The 20,464-nt window shown below is 62.9% G+C and overlaps 1 protein-coding gene across 1 annotated transcript in view; it reads left to right on the top strand.

The window, feature by feature from the left end:
* Positions 1–20,464, top strand: part of CACNA1H (calcium voltage-gated channel subunit alpha1 H) — a gene marked incomplete at its 3' end in the record, with an annotated part of 62,564 nt that overhangs the window by 35,971 nt on the left and 6,129 nt on the right. The window contains exons 3-27 of the mRNA XM_082857788.1: positions 839–950; positions 1,056–1,189; positions 1,680–1,777; positions 3,917–4,076; positions 4,430–4,748; positions 4,877–4,969; positions 6,132–6,909; positions 8,095–8,537; positions 10,434–10,585; positions 11,357–11,542; positions 12,258–12,375; positions 12,671–12,826; positions 13,012–13,102; positions 13,260–13,468; positions 15,065–15,475; positions 15,984–16,084; positions 16,247–16,370; positions 16,449–16,517; positions 16,640–16,824; positions 17,102–17,228; positions 17,427–17,552; positions 17,780–17,869; positions 18,086–18,278; positions 18,882–18,899; positions 20,067–20,218. Of these exons, the coding sequence (XP_082713914.1) occupies positions 839–950; positions 1,056–1,189; positions 1,680–1,777; positions 3,917–4,076; positions 4,430–4,748; positions 4,877–4,969; positions 6,132–6,909; positions 8,095–8,537; positions 10,434–10,585; positions 11,357–11,542; positions 12,258–12,375; positions 12,671–12,826; positions 13,012–13,102; positions 13,260–13,468; positions 15,065–15,475; positions 15,984–16,084; positions 16,247–16,370; positions 16,449–16,517; positions 16,640–16,824; positions 17,102–17,228; positions 17,427–17,552; positions 17,780–17,869; positions 18,086–18,278; positions 18,882–18,899; positions 20,067–20,218 (4,645 nt within the window). The remainder of the gene's footprint in view (positions 1–838; positions 951–1,055; positions 1,190–1,679; positions 1,778–3,916; positions 4,077–4,429; positions 4,749–4,876; positions 4,970–6,131; positions 6,910–8,094; positions 8,538–10,433; positions 10,586–11,356; positions 11,543–12,257; positions 12,376–12,670; positions 12,827–13,011; positions 13,103–13,259; positions 13,469–15,064; positions 15,476–15,983; positions 16,085–16,246; positions 16,371–16,448; positions 16,518–16,639; positions 16,825–17,101; positions 17,229–17,426; positions 17,553–17,779; positions 17,870–18,085; positions 18,279–18,881; positions 18,900–20,066; positions 20,219–20,464) is intronic.

Here is a 20,464-nt window from a genome sequence, read left to right as displayed (position 1 = left end):
AGGGCGTCATAGCCAAAGTAATGCCATGGCCTCTGTGGAGCCACGGTGCCACCTGGTGGCCACTCCCAGAATGGCTGAGCATTCTGGCATCCTGGGTGACTTCGTTCTGAGGGCCAGCGACCCCACAGGGTGGCCAGGTTCACACAGCACAAGGGGATGCAGCCCTGGCTGCTGGCCCGGCGCCCTAAAGTCCTGGCTGGATACCCTCCTGCCAAAGGGAAGACTCTCCTGGACAGGACCCTTCACGGGCTGGCGGCTTCCACTCCCAGGACTAACTTGGGGCGGAGGGTGTCCTCACTCACCTGTCCTTCGTCCATGTCCCGGCCCCCTTCATCTGGGCACACAGTAGGGCTGCGGGTCCTCCGGGCCCAGGCACTGAGCTGGGCTCAAGTCCACATTGCTCATCACCCATCGCTGTGGTCAGGGCGTTCTCCTTCTGCTGGGGTCACGGAGGGTTTCATGCAGGGCCAGGGGGAGGGGTCTTCAGGGCTGCTCTCATGAGGTGTCTGTGGTACTTGGGGTCCCAGCTGGACAGTGCTGGTGAGACTGCTAATTTGAGAGGCTGATCTCAGTTTAGGGCATCACAGTTGGGGGAGTCTGGCAGAGGGGCAGTGGCTGGCCTCCCGCCTCCATCCAGGGTCCTGCTGTACATGAGGGGTTGGCAGCAGTGTCCAGAGGCCGGTGTTGGGGGTCTGTCCCTCACTGCCCAGCTGATGGCCTGGGCACGGGGGCGCGGATTTTGAGGGACTGTCCCTGTGGCAGCTGTAGGGGGTGCTGGGGGCGGGTTCTGGGGCTCCCCCACCTGCCACATGGACCCTTAACTCGGCACCTGCCCCACATGGTTCGAGCACGTCAGCATGCTGGTCATCATGCTCAACTGCGTGACCCTGGGCATGTTCCGCCCCTGCGAGGACGTCGAGTGCCGCTCGGAGCGCTGCAGCATCCTGGAGGTGGGCGGGGCACGCGGGGCGGGGCAGGCGGGGCAGGACTGGCCACAGGTGACCTGGGCTGGGTGTGAGGGGTGCAGGCCCAGCTCTCAGGCCCCTCTCCTGCAGGCGTTTGACGACTTCATCTTCGCCTTCTTCGCGGTGGAGATGGTCATCAAGATGATCGCCCTCGGGCTGTTCGGGCAGAAGTGCTACCTGGGCGACACGTGGAACAGGCTGGACTTCTTCATCGTCATGGCGGGGTATGGCCCTGCCCCACCGCAGACCAGACCAGGGCAGCCCCTGTGCCTGGCCAGGCCTGGCTGGGAGCCCTGCCCCCCTCTGACCCCATGGCAGCCCCTGGGTCCCCCAGGAAGAGGGATGGGGAGGTGTACTCAGGTGGTGCTGGGTCTGGGGGGTAGCTGGGTCTGGGGTGCCAGGGGCAGGACACTTGTCCAGGGCTCCCTGTGCCAGCACCAGGGACAGCAGGACAGACACAGGGTGATGGAGTGGCCTGTGAGTGGTGAGGAGCCCCCAGTGGTAACCTAAGGTTATACTTCCCCTGCCCTGGAGCCTAGCCAGGCTGGGTGCCTGGTGTGGGGACCAGGCCTCTGGCATGTGCTCACCTGCCCTGGGCCTCCTGGCCTCAGCTGGCAGGGTGCCCTGGAGAGAACCGTGTGCCCGCTGGCCTGGCTCTGACCCCAGAGCACCTGTCGGCCGCCTGAGCGCCTGTTCCCTCTGCCCCGCTCCTAGCATGATGGAGTACTCTCTGGATGGACACAACGTGAGCTTCTCGGCCATCCGGACAGTGCGTGTGCTGCGGCCCCTCCGTGCCATCAACCGTGTGCCCAGTAAGTGACCGTCACACCCGGGCCTGGGACAGGCGTGTCCTGCCAGCCCTGATGAGAGCTTTTGAGGACCCACTGGGGCACAAGGCCAGTAGGCCACACTGCCTGTGTGGCGTCTGGACGCTCTGGCCCCAGCCCAGACCCCAGTGCCGGGGTAGGAGAGGCTGGCCTCCTGCCACTCGCCATGGGAACCTGAGGATTTGCCACTGCTTTTCTGGGGAGGACAGAGCAACCCTGGGCCGAGTTGGGGTGTGATGCGCAGTCAGACTGTGTGGGGTCCCGACTCCCCACAGTGCTGCTGGGTGGCGGGCCATTCTGAACCTCAGATTCCTCATCTGCACAGCGTTTGGGGTCGTGCCCAGGAGCTGTGCAGGACTTGGTTGCTCTCTTGTCTGTCCCACCCTGGTTCTCAGGTCTGAGTTCTGCCAAAGGGTCTGGTGCTCAGGGAAGGGTGGAGAAGCTTCCAGGGGGTCATGTGGCTGCTCGTTTGGAATGTGGTCTGTCCGGACCCAGGTCATCTGCCCACATGGGGCTGTTTGGGAGTTTCTGTGTCTTCAAAGTCTTCAGGGATGTGATCGAATTCAGCCGTTAATTTTCCTGGGGTTGTGTGTGGGTGGTGCCCGTGTGACTGTAAAGTGAGTATACACACACGTGCATGTGGGTCTGTGTGTGCTGTGTAGGTGTGCACAGCCTTTCTGGCTGCCTGGCCTGGGTCCTGGTGGCCTCAGCACCGAAGTCCGGGTGGTCAGGGTGTGTCCTGCGGCCCCTCCAAGAAGTCATACACCCCCAGTGTGGGTCACTCCCTCCCCCTGGGGCTGTCAGCTCCACCAAAGGGCAGGTGGGTGAGGTTTATGCTGTGAGACCCCTGGGCCTTCCTTCTGCTTGCCACCTGGCTATACCCTCAGGGATCAGACAGGGCTCAGATGCTATGTGATCCTGGGCAAGTACTGTACCTCTCTGAGCCTCGGTTTACCCAACTCTGAATGTGGTCCTCCTCAAGGATGGCTGTGGGTTGAGGTGAGGTGTCACACGTGGTTCTTGGCTCTGTGCCCAGCACCATCAGCCACTCAGTCTGCTCACCTGGACCCCCTTTCAGTGTGTGAAGTGATAATACAACCCCTTTCACAACACAGATCTTCACTTTTCAGACCAAATGCCAGCCGCTTGGCCTTGCTCTGGGGACATGCCCTGGTCCCAAACAGGACCATGTGCCCCTCGCAGTGAGCCCCCAGTGTCTCACTCTGGCTGCCTGGGGTCCACTCTGATGCTGGACCACATGTGGCCTTTTGAGCCAGCTGCTGTCTGGCCAGGGTGGTGCTCACTTTGTCCCTGATGAATCTTCCTCCTGGCCATTTCTGAAACTTAAGTGCTTCTCCCAGCTGTGATTCCCCCTTGTGACCCCAGGGGTCCCACCTCTGCCATCCAACAGCTCCAGGGTGCTCTCCACGAGGCCCCCTGGCTCAGCCCCCTGGCCCAGGGCTCTGCCTGCACCCTTAGGTCAGCTCTTGCTTGTTTCTGGAAACAAGTCTTATCTTCACTGAGGTCTGGGACGGGGGCAGGCCCAGGACCAAGGGGCGCATGGGGCTTGGCTGACCCACTCCCTCGAATAATCTGTGTACACGCAGCCGATCGCACCCAGGAACAAGAGCTTCAAAACTGCCTCTCAAAAGCCGCTTCCTGCCCTGGGGTGCCCATAGCCCCTGCTTCCCCTCCAGTGAAGGGCTCTGCTCAACGTGATTCTCACAGAGAATGGAAAGAAACGCTGGTTCCTGAACCCAGTATCTGCTGCAAGACCCCCAGGCTGCTGCTCGCATGCAGGAGCCTGGGGCCGCGGGACTCCTGGTCTGGTCACCCTGGGGGCCTGCCTGGCTGCAGTGTGTTCCCATACGGCATTCGCAAGGATCAGGGACCTCGGCCCTGAGCCCGTCCAGGCCATGGCCTTGCTCCCCTCTGTGGTGTCTTACCGCAGATGTTTGTCCTTTGGGGCATGCTGGACTTGGGGGGGCCCAGCTCATGTCCCTCACAGAGGTGCTGGTGTCCATCTGTGAATGGCAGAGGGCTCAGGGCTCCCAGGAGGGCCTGGCGCCTCAGGGATTCCCAGGAGGGCTCTGCTGCACTGACCGGCTGCCCTGCCACCTGCAGGCATGAGGATCCTGGTCACGCTGCTGCTGGACACGCTGCCCATGCTCGGGAACGTCCTCCTGCTCTGCTTCTTTGTCTTCTTCATCTTCGGCATCGTGGGTGTCCAGCTTTGGGCTGGACTGCTGCGCAACCGCTGCTTCCTGGACAGCACCTTCGCCAGGTGCAGGGGCCCTGCCCACCCTGCAGGACATGCCCCAATCTGCTCTTCCCAGGGCCTGCCCCCAGAGGCTCCTCCTCTAGCAGGCTCCTCCCACTCCAGGCCTCTCCCCTCCCCACCCAGAGGTTCCTCCCCTAACGGGCTCTTCCACCAACAGTCTCCTCCTTCTCCAGGCTCATCCCCTAACAGGCCTCCTCCAGGCCCTGTTCCCAGGGACACACCCTTCCTGGAGCAGCACTAGCACTGGTGGGCCTGGGTCTGTCTCTGTTACTTTTGGTTTTTATGTGTGTTTCTATCTTTGTCTGACTGTGTCCGTTTGTCTGCTTCTCTCTGTCTCTCCATCTCTGTGCCTTCAGGAACAGCAACCTCAGCTTCCTGCGGCCATACTACCAGCCGGAGGAGGGTGAGGAAAACCCCTTCATCTGCTCCTCTCGCCGGGACAACGGCATGCAGAAGTGCTCGCACATCCCCAGCCGCCGCGAGCTGCGCGTGGAGTGCACACTGGGCTGGGAGGCCTATGGGCAGCCACAGGCTGAGGGTGCAGGTGGCACGGGCCACCACACCTGCATCAACTGGAACCAGTACTACAATGTGTGCCGCTCGGGCGACTCCAACCCACACAACGGGGCCATCAGCTTCGACAACATCGGCTATGCCTGGATCGCCATCTTCCAGGTGGGCTCTGGGTCTCCCCTGCACTGGGCGCCCAGCATGCGGGGCCTGGGGGCTGGTACCAGGCAGGCGTGGAGGGCCCACTGCCCTCTCAGGGCCGTCCGTGTGTCCAGCCACCTGCCCCCCACCAGGTGATCACGCTGGAGGGCTGGGTGGACATCATGTACTACGTCATGGACGCTCATTCCTTCTACAACTTCATCTACTTCATCCTGCTCATCATTGTAAGTGCAGGGGCGGAGTGGGATGCACGGGGCGAGGGGTGGGGGGGCGCCCCCGCTTTGCGACAGCCCTGTCTCAGATCCCAAGCTCCTCCTCTGTTAGCAGGCATCGTCCTGTCCCCGGGGTCCAGCGAGATCCTGCTTGTGCCCCTGGTGCAGCGCCATCTTGGCCTTTGCTGGCCCTCTTGGGTCTCTGCACTTGACTGAGCTATAGGGCAGGGCGGGGGCAGCAGAGACCCAGGGCCGTTGTGTCCAGGGCAGGTGGGTGGGGGCCCTTGGTGGAGTTGGGGGGAGACTCTGTCCAGCCCCAGGAGGAGGTGGGCAGGGTTGGGAGGACAGAGAAGCCTGTGTGTGGGGGGGGAGGGGAGAGAGACCTCAGACAGTCCTTCAGGCCCTTCCATGGCCAGGTCCTATCAGGAGGCTGCAGGAGAGTCAGGATCACCTGTTGGGGTCACAGTCCCCCCACAGTGTACATGGGCTCTCAGCACAGTTCTCCACAGTATAGGTGTTTCCCCCAGGCACGGCCCTCCACAGGGATTGTGGCCCCCAGGGGTGGCCCTCACTTGGTTCTCTCAGTGGCCCCTGGTGCCTGGGGCGGGGTTTGAAAAGACCAGCAGTGAATTAAATCAGGCACCTGTCCTGCCTTATCTCAGACCATAATCACAAACAGCAGAGTGTCACCCGGTGACCCTGCCACAGAGGACAGTGAAGCCGTGGGGGCTGAGGAAGACCTGACCCGGGCGGGAGGGTGTGGCTGGGGACAGAGCTGAAGGACGAGGGGACAAACCACACAGATGACGGGAAGGCGGGTCTCCCCACATGTCCTGCAACTGTCCACAAACAGGCAAGGAGCACCTACCCTGCACCACCCATCCCAAATGCTGGGGCTCAACATCGGATCAGCAAGGACCCTGCCCATCACAGGGTGCCCTGCCGCCGCCGGCTACCCTGGGGCCATATCCCGGGCCCCTAGAACGGGCAGCGCACAGTGGGGCTCAGTATTTCTCTCATCAGGGGCTTGATTGTTGTGTAGAAACCACAGCTGCTGTCCTGGTCTCCTGCCCTGCCCAGTCCTGACGCCCAGGGCGGTGGGTCCCAGTGTCCCCGCTTCCCTGCCTCCCTGGGGCACTCGTCCGGTGAGCTCGCTGCCTCCCGCCCGCCACAGGTGGGTTCCTTCTTCATGATCAACCTGTGCCTAGTGGTGATCGCCACGCAGTTCTCGGAGACGAAGCAGCGGGAGAGCCAGCTGATGCGGGAGCAGCGGGCCCGCTACCTGTCCAACGACAGCACGCTGGCCAGCTTCTCAGAGCCTGGCAGCTGCTATGAGGAGCTCCTCCGGTACGTGGGCCACGTGTGCCGCAAGCTGAAGCGCCGTGGCCTCCGCCTCTATGCCCGCTGGCAGAGCCGCTGGCGCAAGAAGGTGGACCCCAGCGGCGTGCCGCACGGCCAGGGCGCTGGGTGGCGGCCACGGCGGGCGGGAGGGCGCGCCACCTCCATCCACCATCTTGTGTACCACCACCACCACCACCACCACCACCACTACCACTTCAGCCATGGCAGCCCACGCCGGCCAGGCCCCGAGCCAGGCGGCAGTGACACCAGGCTGGTGCGGGCCGGAGCACTTCCCTCGCCCGGACATGGGCCCCCTGACGCTGAGTCAGTGCACAGCGTGTACCATGCAGACTGCCACGTGGAGGGGCCACAGGAGAGGGCCCGGGCGGCACATGCTGTGGCCACCGCCACCGCCGGCCTCAAGCTGGCCACTGGGCTGGGCGCCATGAACTACCCCACCATCCTGCCCTCGGCCGCAGGCAGTGGCAAAGGTGGCCCCGGGCCCAAGGGGAAGCGTCCTGGTGGACCCCTGGGAGCCGGGGGGCACAGCCCACTGAGCCTGAGCAGCCCCGACCCCTGCGAGAAGATCCAGCATCTGGTCGGGGAGCACGGTAAGGACCTCACCCTGTGGGGAGCAGTGGGGAGTGGGGGATGGGCTCCTGGGACATCCCCGCCTGTGTGTGAACCCTCGTGAGTTCAGCCTTCCTCCCTTGGAGCCCTGGATGAAGGGAAGAAGGTGGGGGAGGTCCTGGGCACCTCAGATGGGAGAAGGTGCCCCCCCACCTCCATCCATCCTGTAGCCCTGAGCGTTTGCCACGTGGAAATGAGAATTCTGAAGCTAGAAAAAAAAAACCTGGGGCTGTGCTCCATTGCCCACGCCTGGCCCTGAGAGGGACCACCTGTCCATGGCCTGGTCATTTTTCAGGAGGAGTGGCCGGCCCCCTTTCTAGGTGGGGAGACTGAGGCTGGGGCAGAGGGAAGGGAAAGCCGAGGTCACAGAGCTCCCAAAGGCCGAGGAGAGAGGGGCCGGGGTGCCTCCCAGTATACTCGGTCCTCCCACCTGAGGTGCCGGCCTCACCCACCTGGGACGGGCAGGACACTGCGACCCCAGACACTGGCGTCCCATGCAGACTGAGGCCCTCCCAGGTGGCATGCGTGGGCAGTAGCCCTCAGGGTGCCTGGAGTGGGTAGAGGTGTGTGTGTCCTCACACAGTGAGGCACTGTGTCAAAATGCACGTGCCTATAGTCCTGCACTGCCCGCTGGGGCAGGTTGGCCCCGCAGGGCTCCTGGCTGTGGGGCGTCTAAGCCGCCGCCGGTGCAGTCACCTGGGCCCCAGAGACTCAGCCGGGCAGGCAGCACCGAGCGACGATGGCTCCTGCGCATCGTGACCTGGAATGTTCCCAGTCACGTCATACGTTTAACGTGACTGCTGGAAAGTGGCTCACGTCACAGTTCTGTGGATGGCGTGGCCCCCTGGTGGATGAGCCCCTCTGCCTCTTTTTAGCCTTGAGTGAACAGAGAGTACCTGTGCAGGACGTGCATGTGCTCAGGTGTGAGTGCCCAGGCGTGGGCATGTGTGTCTGTGCATGTGCTCAGGCGTGTGCCGAGGTGTGTATGAATGTTCCCACATGTGCACATATACCCAGGTGTGAGTGCCCAGGCGTGTGCATGTGTACGATGTGCATGTCTACACAGACACCGTTCACCCCATGGCAGCCTGCTTGTGCATGTGGGTCCCAGGCGCCTGGTGTTGCAGCTGAGCGGCCTGAGGCTGCCCACATCCTTCTCCCTGCAGGACTGGGCCAGGCCCCCAGCCGTCTGTCAGGCCTGAGCGTGCCCTGCCCCCTGCCCAGCCCCCAGGCGGGCACGCTGACCTGTGAGCTGAGTAGCTGCCCGTACTGCACCAGCGCCCTGGAGGACCCCGAGCTGGAGTTCAGCGACTCAGACAGCGGAGACTCGGACAGCAACGGGGTCTACGAATTCACACGGGATGTGCGGCATGGAGACCGCCGTGACCCCATGCAGCCACCCCCAGCGGCGGACACGCCAGACTCAGGAGGAACGCGGCGGAGGGCACAGCGGCGGGCGGTGGCAGGCGAGCAGGGAGGGCTGGGCCGCGTCTGGGCCTCCTTTAGCGGCAAGCTGTGCCGCATCGTGGACAGCAAGTACTTCAACCGCGGCATCATGGTAGCCATCCTCACCAACACGCTGAGCATGGGCATCGAGTACCATGAGCAGGTAGGCGGCCCGGTGCACCCTCCAGAGGTGAAGTGGGCCTGAATGGACAGCCCTTGGAGCGACCCCCGGGGAGCGTGTTCCTTGTGTCTCCTTGAGACTTCAGTCTCTTACAGGGCCCCACAGAGGGGTTTCTGGGGGATGGGGAACAGGGATGGCATTAGAGCTGAATGTCAGCTGTTGTGGCCGTTTTTATCAGCCACTCAGCAAACGCTCGTGCTTCTCCTTGGCTGGGCCTCTGCTGAGGGGTGAATGGAGAAACCGTGGCTCCCGCCTGGAGGTCCTCCTGTCTGGGGTGGGGGTTTGAAATCACAATCCCAGAGGCAGCAGGGGGCTGAGGGCGCTCACCAGGCCACCCAGTGCTCTTCTCAGGATGGGACTCCCACAGCCCAGCTCTCACAGAGAATGGCCCCCCCTTACATGAGCCAGAATGTGCCCACTGGAATGCCCCTGGGTGGCCCGGAGAGGCCAGTGGTATGGAATGGCCCCCAGAGGAGGAATTGTATGTGTGGTGCCTGGCCCCCCAGTAGCCCCTGCCCGGGACTGGGGCCTCGCCAGGGAGGAGCAGCGGCTGGGTCCGGCAGGGAGAGGGCGTCCACTCTGGGGACCAAGGCCAGTTCACTTTTTTTTTTTTTTTTCTGTTTTGGCTGCATTGGGTCTTCATTGCTGCATGCGGGCTTTTTTCTCTGGTTGCAGCGATCAGGGGCTACTCTTCGTTGTGGTGCACGGTCTTCTCATTTCTGTGGCTTCTCTTGTTGTGGAGCACGGGCTCTAGGGACACGGGCTCCAGTAGTTGTGGCTCGTGGGCTCTAGAGCGCAGGCTCAGTAATTGTGGCACACAGGCATAGTTGCTCCATGGCATGTGGGATCTTCCCGGACCAGGGCTTGAACCCGTGTCCTCTGCATTGGCAGGCGGATTCTTAACCACTGCACCACGAGGGAAGCCCCGCAGCCAGTTCACTTTTTAATGACCAGGTTGCCTTCCTCGTTTTCCACCCTCTGGGCCTTTCAAGTCATTTAAGCTATGTTCTTTCATCCTGGAGCAATTCAGGGAAAATGCCAGTAGTGTTAGCCTCCAGCAGCCCCGGCAGGGAGGTTCTCTTTGTGAGGGTGAGACCTAGGCAGGGACAGCAGCAGGCTGGAGGGAATCCCCGGCTAGGAAGAGCCTCTGCACACACACGTGTATACACACACGCACGTGCACACACGCACATACGCAAGGTTTACCTGTGCAGATGTGGACATGTGTACAGATGTGTACACGTGGGAGGCCCTGTGCACATGCACGGCACATGCAGGTACATGCAAACTCACATGTGCGCACAAACAGGCCACACACTGGCACACACACATACCAGCATTTACACTGGTGCAGGTGTGCACACACACAGGCGGGCCAGCACATCGCCAGTAAGAGAGGGACCTCTGGGGCCTTCTGCTGACAGGGAAGGGTGTACAAGGCCACCAGGGATCAGGGCAGCTCTTGGGAGGCACCAACTGTGTGCCCTGCACCCCGTGCACCCACATGCCCACCCTGGAACCCTGAGGCAGATGCTCCAGCCCCTTTTCCCGTGGCCTGTGCTTGTGGGGTCTGGGGAAGTCTGTGGACTGTTTCTCAGACATGCTGGTGGGAAGGTCAGGCAGGGCCTGGGGAGGGCCAGGGACAGTCAGGATAGGGAGGGCCAGGCAGGTTGGGGTCCAGCTGGAGGGGACATCGCTGGGGTCCTTGTTTTCTCCTCCAGACAGCAGCCAGTTGGGCTCCTTCTGAGATGCTGCCACAGCCCCTTGGCCCCTTGATGCAGACTTACCTGCTCCTAGTTCAGTGGAGCAGTCCCCCACCCCTGCTGAGGGGCACTGGGAGCCGTGGGGGGGCCCTGATGACGTCTCTGCTGCCCGCAGCCTGACGAGCTGACCAACGCCCTGGAGATCAGCAACATCGTGTTCACGAGTATGTTTGCCCTGGAGATGCTGCTGAAGCTGCTGGCCTTTGGTCCGCTGGGCTACATCCGGAATCCCTACAACATCTTCGATGGCATCATCGTGGTCATCAGGTGGGTCACCACCGCCTGGGAGCCCACAGGGGCCGGGGAGGCTCTGGCTCGCCAGTGTCAGGAGACAGCCCCCCACACACAGCAGAGTCCTAGCCAGCAGGAGAGGCCCTGCCAGCAGCATTTCATGGGATGGGATGTCTTGGGGCAGGATCCCCACCCCTCCCCACAAGCACTGTCGGGTACACACAGGTATGTCAGCTGCAACTCAGGTGAAAGTTTGTAGAACCTCGTGGAGCTGTTCCTGCAGGAACAGAGTGGGCACTCGGTGGCCCTTCGGCCTCACAGCCGGACTCCACTCAGGGCTCAGAACCTTTGAGGAAGGCCAGCTTGCCTGAGGGGTGTCTGCTGCAGCAGAATCAACTCAGAAATGAATTGGAGAATCTGGGGGAATTCCCTTCCCCAGGAGGAAGCAGGGCCCTCAGGAGTCAAGGGATCCCCCACCCTAACAAGAATAGACAAGCCAGGCACAGCTTGAAAGGCGGAGGAGCAGGAAAGGCCCTCACTTGGGAAGCTTCTGACTGGGCAGCTTCTAGGGGTCGGGCAGCCAGCAGGACAGCAGCTGATTAGGAGGCTTCAGAGGTGTCACCGCCATCCCTCAGCCCTGTCGATGCCTTGATGCAGCTGAACCTGCTCCCAGAGTGGGGTTGAGCGGAGGCCACGGTGGCTCCCGGGCTGGTGTTCCTGCTTCTGGGAAGAGGGTATCCCAAGGTCAGGGTGGGCACAGGGATGCGCGGCCAGAGAAGGCCCCCCTGAGCCTCGGCCTGCCCACAGCGTGTGGGAGATCATCGGGCAGGCAGACGGCGGGCTGTCGGTGCTGCGGACCTTCCGGCTGCTGCGGGTGCTCAAGCTGGTGCGCTTCATGCCTGCGCTGCGGCGCCAGCTGGTGGTGCTCATGAAGACCATGGATAACGTGGCCACTTTCTGCATGCTGCTCATGCTGTTCATCTTCATCTTCAGGTGGGCGCGCCCAGGGGGAAAGGCCTGGGGCACTGAGCACATGCCTGCCCCCGAGGGGAGGCCCCTCCCACCGCGCTGGCCCCGTGCTGTGGCTTTGGGGCCCGGGGTGCCAGGAGCTTCAAAGTGGCAGCAGAAACTCAGTCACTGGTTCCTTTCGACAGGACTGACTGGGCACCTTCTGTGCCAGGCACCGGCGTACTGGGCTTTGCTCCCACAGCTCATAGCTGAGTGGGGTGATGGGACCGGCCCCCAGATGGATGGATTGGGGATCGTGCCCTCCCCAAAAGCCAAGAATGACGGAGGCAGAGAAGGGGCGGGGCAGCCAGGCTGGAGTTTCTTGCTTCAGCTGCTGTTTGCTGAGCCCTTGCCGTGGGCCAGCTTGGCCCGGGGCCTCAGGCCTTGGGGAGGGGGCTAGGGCAGAGGGCAGCCCCAGGTAAGCTGGGTGAGACAGGCACCTCAGGTCCTGGCTGCTGCCTGAAGCCAGAGTGGCCTCTGGTTTTCCCTCCTACTGCTGGCCTTGGTCTTCCCACCTATACAATGGAAACAGCTCGGCTGTGGGCACTTGGGAGGCCCCTGCAAATCAGAAAGCTGGGGGTCCAGGGGGAGGTGTAGAGGAACAGCTGCTGGGTGTGGAGGTGACCAGGCAGCACCCCCCATATCCCTCCACTTGTGCCTCCTCCCCCGCACTCACCACATCCCTGTCTGCCGCCCTTAGCATCCTCGGAATGCACCTGTTTGGCTGCAAATTCAGCCTGAAAACAGACACTGGAGACACGGTCCCTGACAGGAAGAACTTTGACTCCCTGCTGTGGGCCATCGTCACAGTGTTCCAGGTAAAGCCAGGTGGGGCCGTCCCCTCATGTACATGGTAGTCCTTGGAGAGCCACAGCCCTGCTCAGAACAGCCCCAGGGCGGGCCAAGGCCTGTCCAAGGCCACAGTGAGTGACGAGCTGTGAACAGCAGCAGGGACATTGATTCTGGCCCCTGGGGTGGTGGACCTGGTCTCACTTGTCCAGAGCTCCTTCTGGTCCTAAGGGCCTGTCAGCATTTCTACAGCCAGACCCACCGTCCTGGCACCCCCTCGGCCCCATGTCGGGCCCACTCTGCCCCGCCACCCCTTTCCCCCAGATCCTCACCCAGGAGGACTGGAACGTTGTCCTCTACAACGGCATGGCCTCCACCTCCTCCTGGGCTGCCCTCTACTTCGTGGCCCTCATGACCTTTGGCAACTACGTGCTCTTCAACCTGCTGGTGGCCATCCTTGTGGAGGGCTTCCAGGCGGAGGTGAGGGGGGCTTCCAGGGGAGGCAGTGGGAGCCAGGCACATTGGGCAGACCAACATGGAGAGAATTCCGTCCTCCACCCGCTGGGCCCTTCCGTCCACACCTGCCCCCGTGCTGGCCTGGCCTTCCTGTAGGGGGGTTCCACCTGAGGGGAGCCTCACGTGTACTGTGTGCTCCTCGGGCACAGGGTGATGCTACCAGGTCCGACACAGATGAAGACAAGACCTCCACCCACTTGGAGGAGGACTTGGACAAGTTCAGAGACCTCAGGGCCACAGGTGCGCATGCGGGTGAGGGGGCGGGGCGGGGACAGGATGGAGAGGGAGCTGCCTGCCTGTCCGGGCACAGCTGGGACTCCTGTGGGCGGGTCCTGGGCGGGCAGATTATCCTTCCTGGGAGCCCTGCAGGCTCAAGCGGCCTCCTCCCCCCACCCAGAGATGAAGATGTACTCGCTGGCGGTGACCCCCAACGGGCACTTGGAGGGCCAGGCCAGCCTACCCCCTCCCCTCATCATGCGCACGGCAGCCACACCCATGCCCACCCCCAAGAGCTCCCCACACCTGGATGCGGCCCCTGGCCTCCTGGACTCACGACGTGGCAGCAGCAGCTCCGTGGACCCCCAGCTGGGGGACCAGAAGTCTCTGGTAGGGATGGTCCCCCGCCCTGGCCTCAGGGCACCTTCAGGCTCCACCCACCCAGTTCCTTAGGTCTTCCCCAGAGATGAGTGAGGGTCCCGCACACACACCCCCAGTCATACCCCAGGAATCCCTTGGCCCTGAGTGCTTTGTTTTCTATAAATGGAGCCAGAAACTGCCGTTTTTATGGGAGGAGTATGAACAGACGAGTAGACTCTCAGGCCGGAAGTTTATCTTCCAATTTGCAATCATAGATAAAAGCTGGCAAAGCGCACAGCATACAAGATGGGGAAAACAGAGAAGGATGGCAAAAAGGTGTAAAAAACTGAGTATGTGGGACTTCCCTGGTGGCGCAGTGGTTAAGAGTCCTCCTGCCGATGTAGGGGACACAGGTTGAAGCCTTGGTCCAGGAAGATCCCACGTGCCGCGGAGCAACTAAGCCCGTGTGCCCCAACTACTGAGCCTGCGCTCTAGAGCCTGCGAGCCACAACTACTGAGCCTGTACTCTGCAACAAGAGAAACCACCGCAATGAGAAGCCCGCGCACCGCAAGGAAGAGTAGTCCCCGCTCGCCGCAACTAGAGAAAGACTGCGTGCAGCAGTGAAGACCCAACCCAACCAAAAATAAAAATACAAAAAAAACTAAGGATGTGAAGCAGGTGACAGAAGCCGGGTGGAGAGTTCCGTGCATCACGACCAACAGCACCCTGTGGAGCTGGAGCCCACAGGGTGTTTCCAGACAAACCCAGAAAACACCACCCACAGCAGACACAGCCAGAGCCGGCTTCTGGGCTTCTCAGAAGGGCCCGGGAGGGGTGGGCAGAGCAGGACAAGCTAACCGTGGAGAGAAAGCACAGGGATATGAACCTGGAGGAAAGTCCAGGCAAACCATCAAGGCAGGACGATCGTGTGTTGTAACAGAAAAGGTGCAGGGCTGAGCCTTGGGTGGGCCGAGTGATCTAGCAACAAGATGCATCACAGCCAAACTGCTAGGACGCTCTGGGAGGAGGACAAGGGCTGTTGAGCAAGGATTCCAGCTCAGCTCCTGCTGGAGCCCTGAGGTGAAAACGATGAAGGGCAAAGAGGGTAGGTGCAGCAAAGGTGAAGTCCCCGGACCACAGTCCAATTTATCTCCTGGATAAGCAGCACCCGGCTTCTCTTTGTGAGTCCAGAGTCTGCCAACTAGAAACTGATGTGGGGCCCCGCCCCAGAGATCCAGTTCAGCTGCTCGGTGGCATCTGAGGATGCCTGGTCCGTGGCTGGTCCCAGGCCCGCTGATAACCTTCGCCCACCCTCTGGTCCTCGAGCAGGCCCGGGAGGCCCACTCAGTGCTCTTGACGCTTGCTGGCCGTCTCTCCAGCTAGCTGTTGACCCACTGTGTGCCACAGGTGCCCCACTGAAGGTTCAGTGCCGCTAGTGTCTCTCCTTAGCAGGGCTGTCTGCTCGTTAAAGGAGATGATCCATGTACAGATGTCGCCCATGGGTGTCAATGGTGATGCCATTGGATGAGAAAGGTCCCTGTGCCAGGTGCCCCTGAGGCCAGGATGTTTGGGGGTAACTGGGGGGGGGGGCGTCCGACCTGCTCACTCCTGCCCCCTCCCCGCAGTCTAGCCTCCGCAGCTCGCCCTGCACCCACTGGGGCCCCAACAGCGCCTGGAGCAGCCGGCGCTCCAGCTGGAACAGCCTGGGCCGCGCACCTAGCCTCAAGCGCAGGAGCCAGTGCGGGGAGCGTGAGTCGCTGCTGTCCGGCGAGGGCAAGGGCAGCGGCAGCACAGACGAGGAGGCCGAGGACAGCAGGCCTGGTGTGGGAGCCTCGCCAGACACACGTGCCACACTGCTGCGGCGCACCGAGTCCCTGGACCACCGCAGCACGCTTGACCTGCGGCCCCTGCGGCCGGCTGCCCTGCTGCCCACCAAGCTCCACGACTGCAACGGGCTGGCCCTGCCCAGCGAGTTATTCCTGCGCATCGACAGCCACAAGGAGGACACGGCCGAGTTTGACGATGATGTGGAGGATGTGAGTGGGGGTGGGCCTCACGTCAGCCCCTCGCCTCCCCCTGTCGTGGGCTGGTTTCCCAGGTGGGGACTCGGGAGCAGCGTTCGTGGGAGGCCCTTGGGACGGGGGAGGGAAGCAGGACAAGCTGGGCAGGAGCTGATCCGGCTGGTGTGGCCTCAGCTGATCCGCAGGGAGCTCTGGAGTGGGATTCGCCCCAGGGTCAGCCCCACCTCCAGCTGAGGGCTTGCTCTGAGCTGGAGTCAGTCAGCCAAGGAGAGCCCCATGGGAGGAGAGGGGAAGAGAGCAGAACCACCTTCTCAGCTAGGCACTTCTGCTGCCCTGGACAGTTTTGCTGGGAGGCCCACCTGGGCAGGGATCTGAGGATGGCCACTTACCGGCACCCCCCTGGACTCGCAGCATAGGTCCCTCACCCAGTGCCCGGGTGGGTGGACAGGGCTGAGCCTGAAGGCAGGAGAGGCTGGGGGCTGCCCAGGCTGGGAGGGGCCCTGAGGACCCCCCCCCTCCCCAGAGCTGCTGCTCCCGGCTGCAGAAAGTGCTGGAGCCCTACAAGCCCGAGTGCTGTCGGAGCCGCGAGCCCTGGGCCCTGTACCTCTTCTCCCCACAGAACAGGTATGGGGCACACCTGGGAGAAACCTGGGAAAGCTGACCCCTCCCTCTGGGCCCCTGCGTCCCTACCACGTGGTGAGCGCTGTGCTCCTCCTCTGGGACCTTGGGGACGGGAAGCAAGGGCTTGGCCAGGGCTGTCCCTGAACCCCCACCCCCGGCCCCCAGGTTCCGCATCTCCTGCCAGAAGATCATTGCTCACAAGATGTTTGATCACGTCGTCCTGGTCTTCATCTTCCTCAACTGCATCACGATCGCCCTGGAGAGGCCCGACATTGACCCTGGCAGCACCGTGAGGCACCCTCCTTGCCTGGGAGGGGTGGGGTCCTGCCGTTGCGGCTGGCCCCTCCCATCATCCTGTCCTCTGCAGGAGCGCGTCTTCCTCAGCATCTCCAACTACATCTTCACGGCGATCTTCGTGGCCGAGATGATGGTGAAGGTACAGGGTGTCCAGGGGAGCCCAGGCATCTGTCCATCCGGCCTCACAGCCCTGCCCAGTGGCCCCACCCTGGCCACGTGTGCAGCATGTATGTCCACCAGCCCCTCCTCTGCACCCACTAGGTGGTGGCCCTGGGCCTGGTCTCTGGTGAGCATGCCTACCTGCAGAGCAGCTGGAACATACTGGATGGGCTGCTGGTCCTGGTGTCCCTGGTTGACATCATCGTGGCCATGGCGTCGGCCGGTGGTGCCAAGATTCTGGGCATCCTGCGTGTGCTGCGCCTGCTGCGGACACTGCGGCCCCTGCGGTAGACTGGGCGGTGGGGCAGGGCCTGAATCGGGGATCGGAGCAGGGCTGGGGAAGGACGGGGTGGAGTTTGGGGAAGGTAAGGGTATGAATGGGCGGGGCTATGACTGGTTGGGGTGGGGCCAGAGGGTGGGGCGGAGCCAGAGGGTGGGGCAGAGCTGGGGAGGGAAAGGGCCTGGGGCCAGCAGGGGGTGGGGTCTTTGCAGCGCTGGGCTTTCTGTCTGGTGGCAGCTCCCTTGGGTGGGCTCAACAGCACATTTCTTCTGCTCCTCGTGCAGGGTTATCAGCCGTGCCCCAGGCCTCAAACTGGTGGTGGAGACTCTGATATCGTCACTCAGGCCCATCGGAAACATTGTCCTCATCTGCTGTGCCTTCTTCATCATCTTCGGCATCCTAGGGGTGCAGGTGCGTGGCTCTGCTTGTCTGTGGGACGGTGGTCTGTGGTCAGCAGCAGCATAGCAGCCCCGGGAGGGCCAAGGCCCAGGCAGGCAGCGAGAGAGACGTTGCTCTCTGTCCGGCTGCTCTGGGAGGCCCTGTGGGGGTGGGTCTGGAGCGTGGGGGTGCAAGGCCTGGCCCTCTGGGTGACTACCCCGCCCTGGTCAGCTCTTCAAGGGGAAGTTTTACTACTGCGAGGGCGCTGACACCAGGAACATCTCCACTAAAGCCGAGTGCTGGGCTGCGCACTACCGCTGGGTGCGACGCAAGTACAACTTCGACAACCTGGGCCAGGTGGGCAGGGCTGGGGGGTGGGGTGGTGGTCGGGATGGGGGGCAAGCCTGGCAGGGGTGACCTCACCTAACCTCGTCCTTATCTGTAAGGTGGGAGCGGCATGGCGGGTCTGCGAGTCGTGGGTGGGTCTGCTGTGCGTGGGGCTGTGGTAGGGGGTGTGGTCCTTTGGGGCGTCTCCCCAGCAGGAGGCCACGTCCAGAAGTAACCACCTTGCTCTGGCCTCGCAGGCGCTGATGTCCCTGTTCGTGCTCTCATCCAAGGACGGATGGGTGAACATCATGTACGACGGGCTGGACGCCGTGGGCATAGACCAGCAGGTGCAGTGGGCGGTGGGCAGCCCTGCTCCTTCAAGCAGACCTTTCTTCCCGTGTCCTTTGGTCATCTCAGGGAATGTCCCCCGAGAGGCCGCATTTGGCCTCTGAGAACTTCTGGAGAGTTCCACGTCAGGGGTCAGAGCTACCCTGCAGGCAGAGGCCGTGCCCGGGAGGGGCGCCCTTGTGGGCAGGCACCCACGTGCCACTCCTGTGCCGCAGCCGGTGCCCAACCACAACCCCTGGATGCTGCTCTACTTCATCTCCTTCCTGCTCATCGTCAGCTTCTTTGTGCTCAACATGTTCGTGGGCGTCGTGGTGGAGAACTTCCACAAGTGCCGGCAGCACCAGGAGGCCGAGGAGGCGCGGCGGCGGGAAGAGAAGCGGCAGCGGCGCCTGGAGAGGAAACGCAGGAGTAAGGCGCTCCCGGTGGCGGTGGCGGGTCGGTACCTGCGCGTCACCCCAGCCTTTTCCACCTGCCTGAGGCCCCCCTTTCGCCTGTGGGTGGGTGGCTGGGGACCGGGGGACCAGCCAAGGGGTGGCTCTGAGACCCGGCTGCTGCTGGCCTAAGCCCGGGTCTCCCTTGTGCTCGGCGCAGGGCTGTGCAGGCAGCAGCTCAGCAGCCTGGCCCCAGAGCCCCCTACCTGGCCCCAGTCCCCTTGCCCCACCCGCAACTCCGGCCTCACCGAGTGGTTCTGCACGCTTGCCCTTCTTGCCCTCAGAGAAGGATGGCTGCAGCAGGAGGTGGGGTCCCTTCCCAGGAGGTACAGGGGATGGATGAGGCCCCAGTTCCCACCCCCCACCACCGCAAGGGCAGGTTCACCCCATGAGTTTCACGCCACGGTGGGGGGAGCAAGCAGAGCCATCCAAGACAGAGAGAGGGTCTTAGAAAACCCCACCCAGCTGGGGAGCAAGGAGGGCCTCTTCCAGGAGAGGCTGCTGAGCTGCCCGCCCACCCCGTGGAGTCTCCTAGCCCTGCCCACCGCGGCCAGCTCAGACCATCTCCTTGTCTTTCCAGGCACCTTCCCCAACCCAGGTACCTGCCCCCGCCCTGCATGCCTTAACCCCCACTTCTGCAGGCCACTGCACAGGGCTGCGGACTGGCCTGACCTCCATCCCTCTGCCACTGCCGCAGGGAAGGGTGGACATCGCAGGCGGGTGCCAAGCCCACTGGGGTCCACCGCAGGGTGGGCACAGGACGGCTGGGGTGGGCGCCGGGCGCCAGTGGGAGGAAGGGTTGCTGGCTCGCCTGCCTGGTGTCCATGCTGCTGCCTTCAAGCTCGTGTGTGTTCCTCCGCCCGGCCTGCATGCCTGACTGCTTCTCTGCTGCACTCTGGGAAGCCTGCCGGCCAGTGGCTACTCCATGTCCTCAGTGCTGGCCTGGCCCAACTGGTCACTGGCCCCTTTGGCTGCAAGAGCTGAGCCAAGCTTTCTAGTGACCGCATGCCAGACCAAGGAGCATGCGGGCCCCAGGGAGAGGTCGGTTCCTGTCGACCCCCGCTCTACCTGGTCCCTGCCCACGGGCTTCTGTGGCCGAGGTGGGTCCCCTATGCAGTGGTGGCAGCTATGCGCTCACCCAGTGGGAGCTCAGTGGGCACTGATCTGCCCTGAAGAGTTACAGCAGGTGGAGCATTTAGGGCAGACAGACCTGCTGGGAGATACACAACCTCGCCCCGCCACCCAGGTCATGGCCATCAACCTCAGATGTACCAGAGAGCGGGCAGACTCCAGACAGCAGGCAGTTGCCCACTGGCCTCCTGGAGTACAGGGAGTGGAGGGACTCTGGGCCTGGGGGCCAGGAGGCAGCACATGCCCAGCCTGGAAGATGGGGGTGTGGTAGCCACTCTGCCCTGCCCCCCAAGAAAGCTCCCATCTGCCCACCCTTCATCACTGAGGTGTCTCTGAACCCTGATGCCAGCTCAGGAGAGTAGATCACACAGGCCCTGGCTTGGGAGCTCCCGGCAGGGCGGGGTTTGGGCAGGGCCCCACGGCAGGACACAGGTGGGGTCTCAGCTTCCAGGCCCACTCCTGGGGTCTGCCCTGGGGCTGGGGCCCTCTTGGTGGAGTAGGTCAGTGGGTGACCTGCCCCTGAGGCCCACGTCTGAGCCTGGGCCCTCCCCCAGCACCTCTACCCTCCAGCCCCTGGGAGGCAGCCCTCCCACCCCACCCCACCCACCCCCTCACCATGGCCCTCTTCCCACAGAGGCCCAGCGCCGGCCCTACTATGCGGACTACTCACCCACGCGTCGCTCCATCCACTCTCTGTGCACCAGCCACTATCTGGACCTCTTCATCACCTTCATCATCGGCGTCAACGTCATCACCATGTCCATGGAGCACTATAACCAGCCCAAGGTGGGGTTCGCTGCCTGGATACCCCACCCACCCTGCCTCTAGGCCTGCAGCGGGGAGGGCCGCGGGTGGGGTCCATTGCTCAGTGAGGTGGTGCCACACTAAGAACTGGGGGCCCCAGGTCTGCAGCAGTGCCTGAGCCCTCACCGGGGTTTATGGGGTACATGGATGTGTGGCTGGAACAAAGGGTCCTCCTTCCTTTAAAACCAGTGGAAACTCCCAGGGCACATCTGCCCCAAGGGCCTCCCC

This window comes from Leucopleurus acutus (genome assembly GCF_964270905.1).
Source record: "Leucopleurus acutus genome assembly, chromosome: 16".
In the NCBI taxonomy this organism is placed as follows: Eukaryota; Metazoa; Chordata; class Mammalia; order Artiodactyla; family Delphinidae; genus Leucopleurus; species Leucopleurus acutus.
Note: the sequence above shows the minus strand (reverse complement) of the source record. Positions and strands in the feature narration are given on the sequence as shown.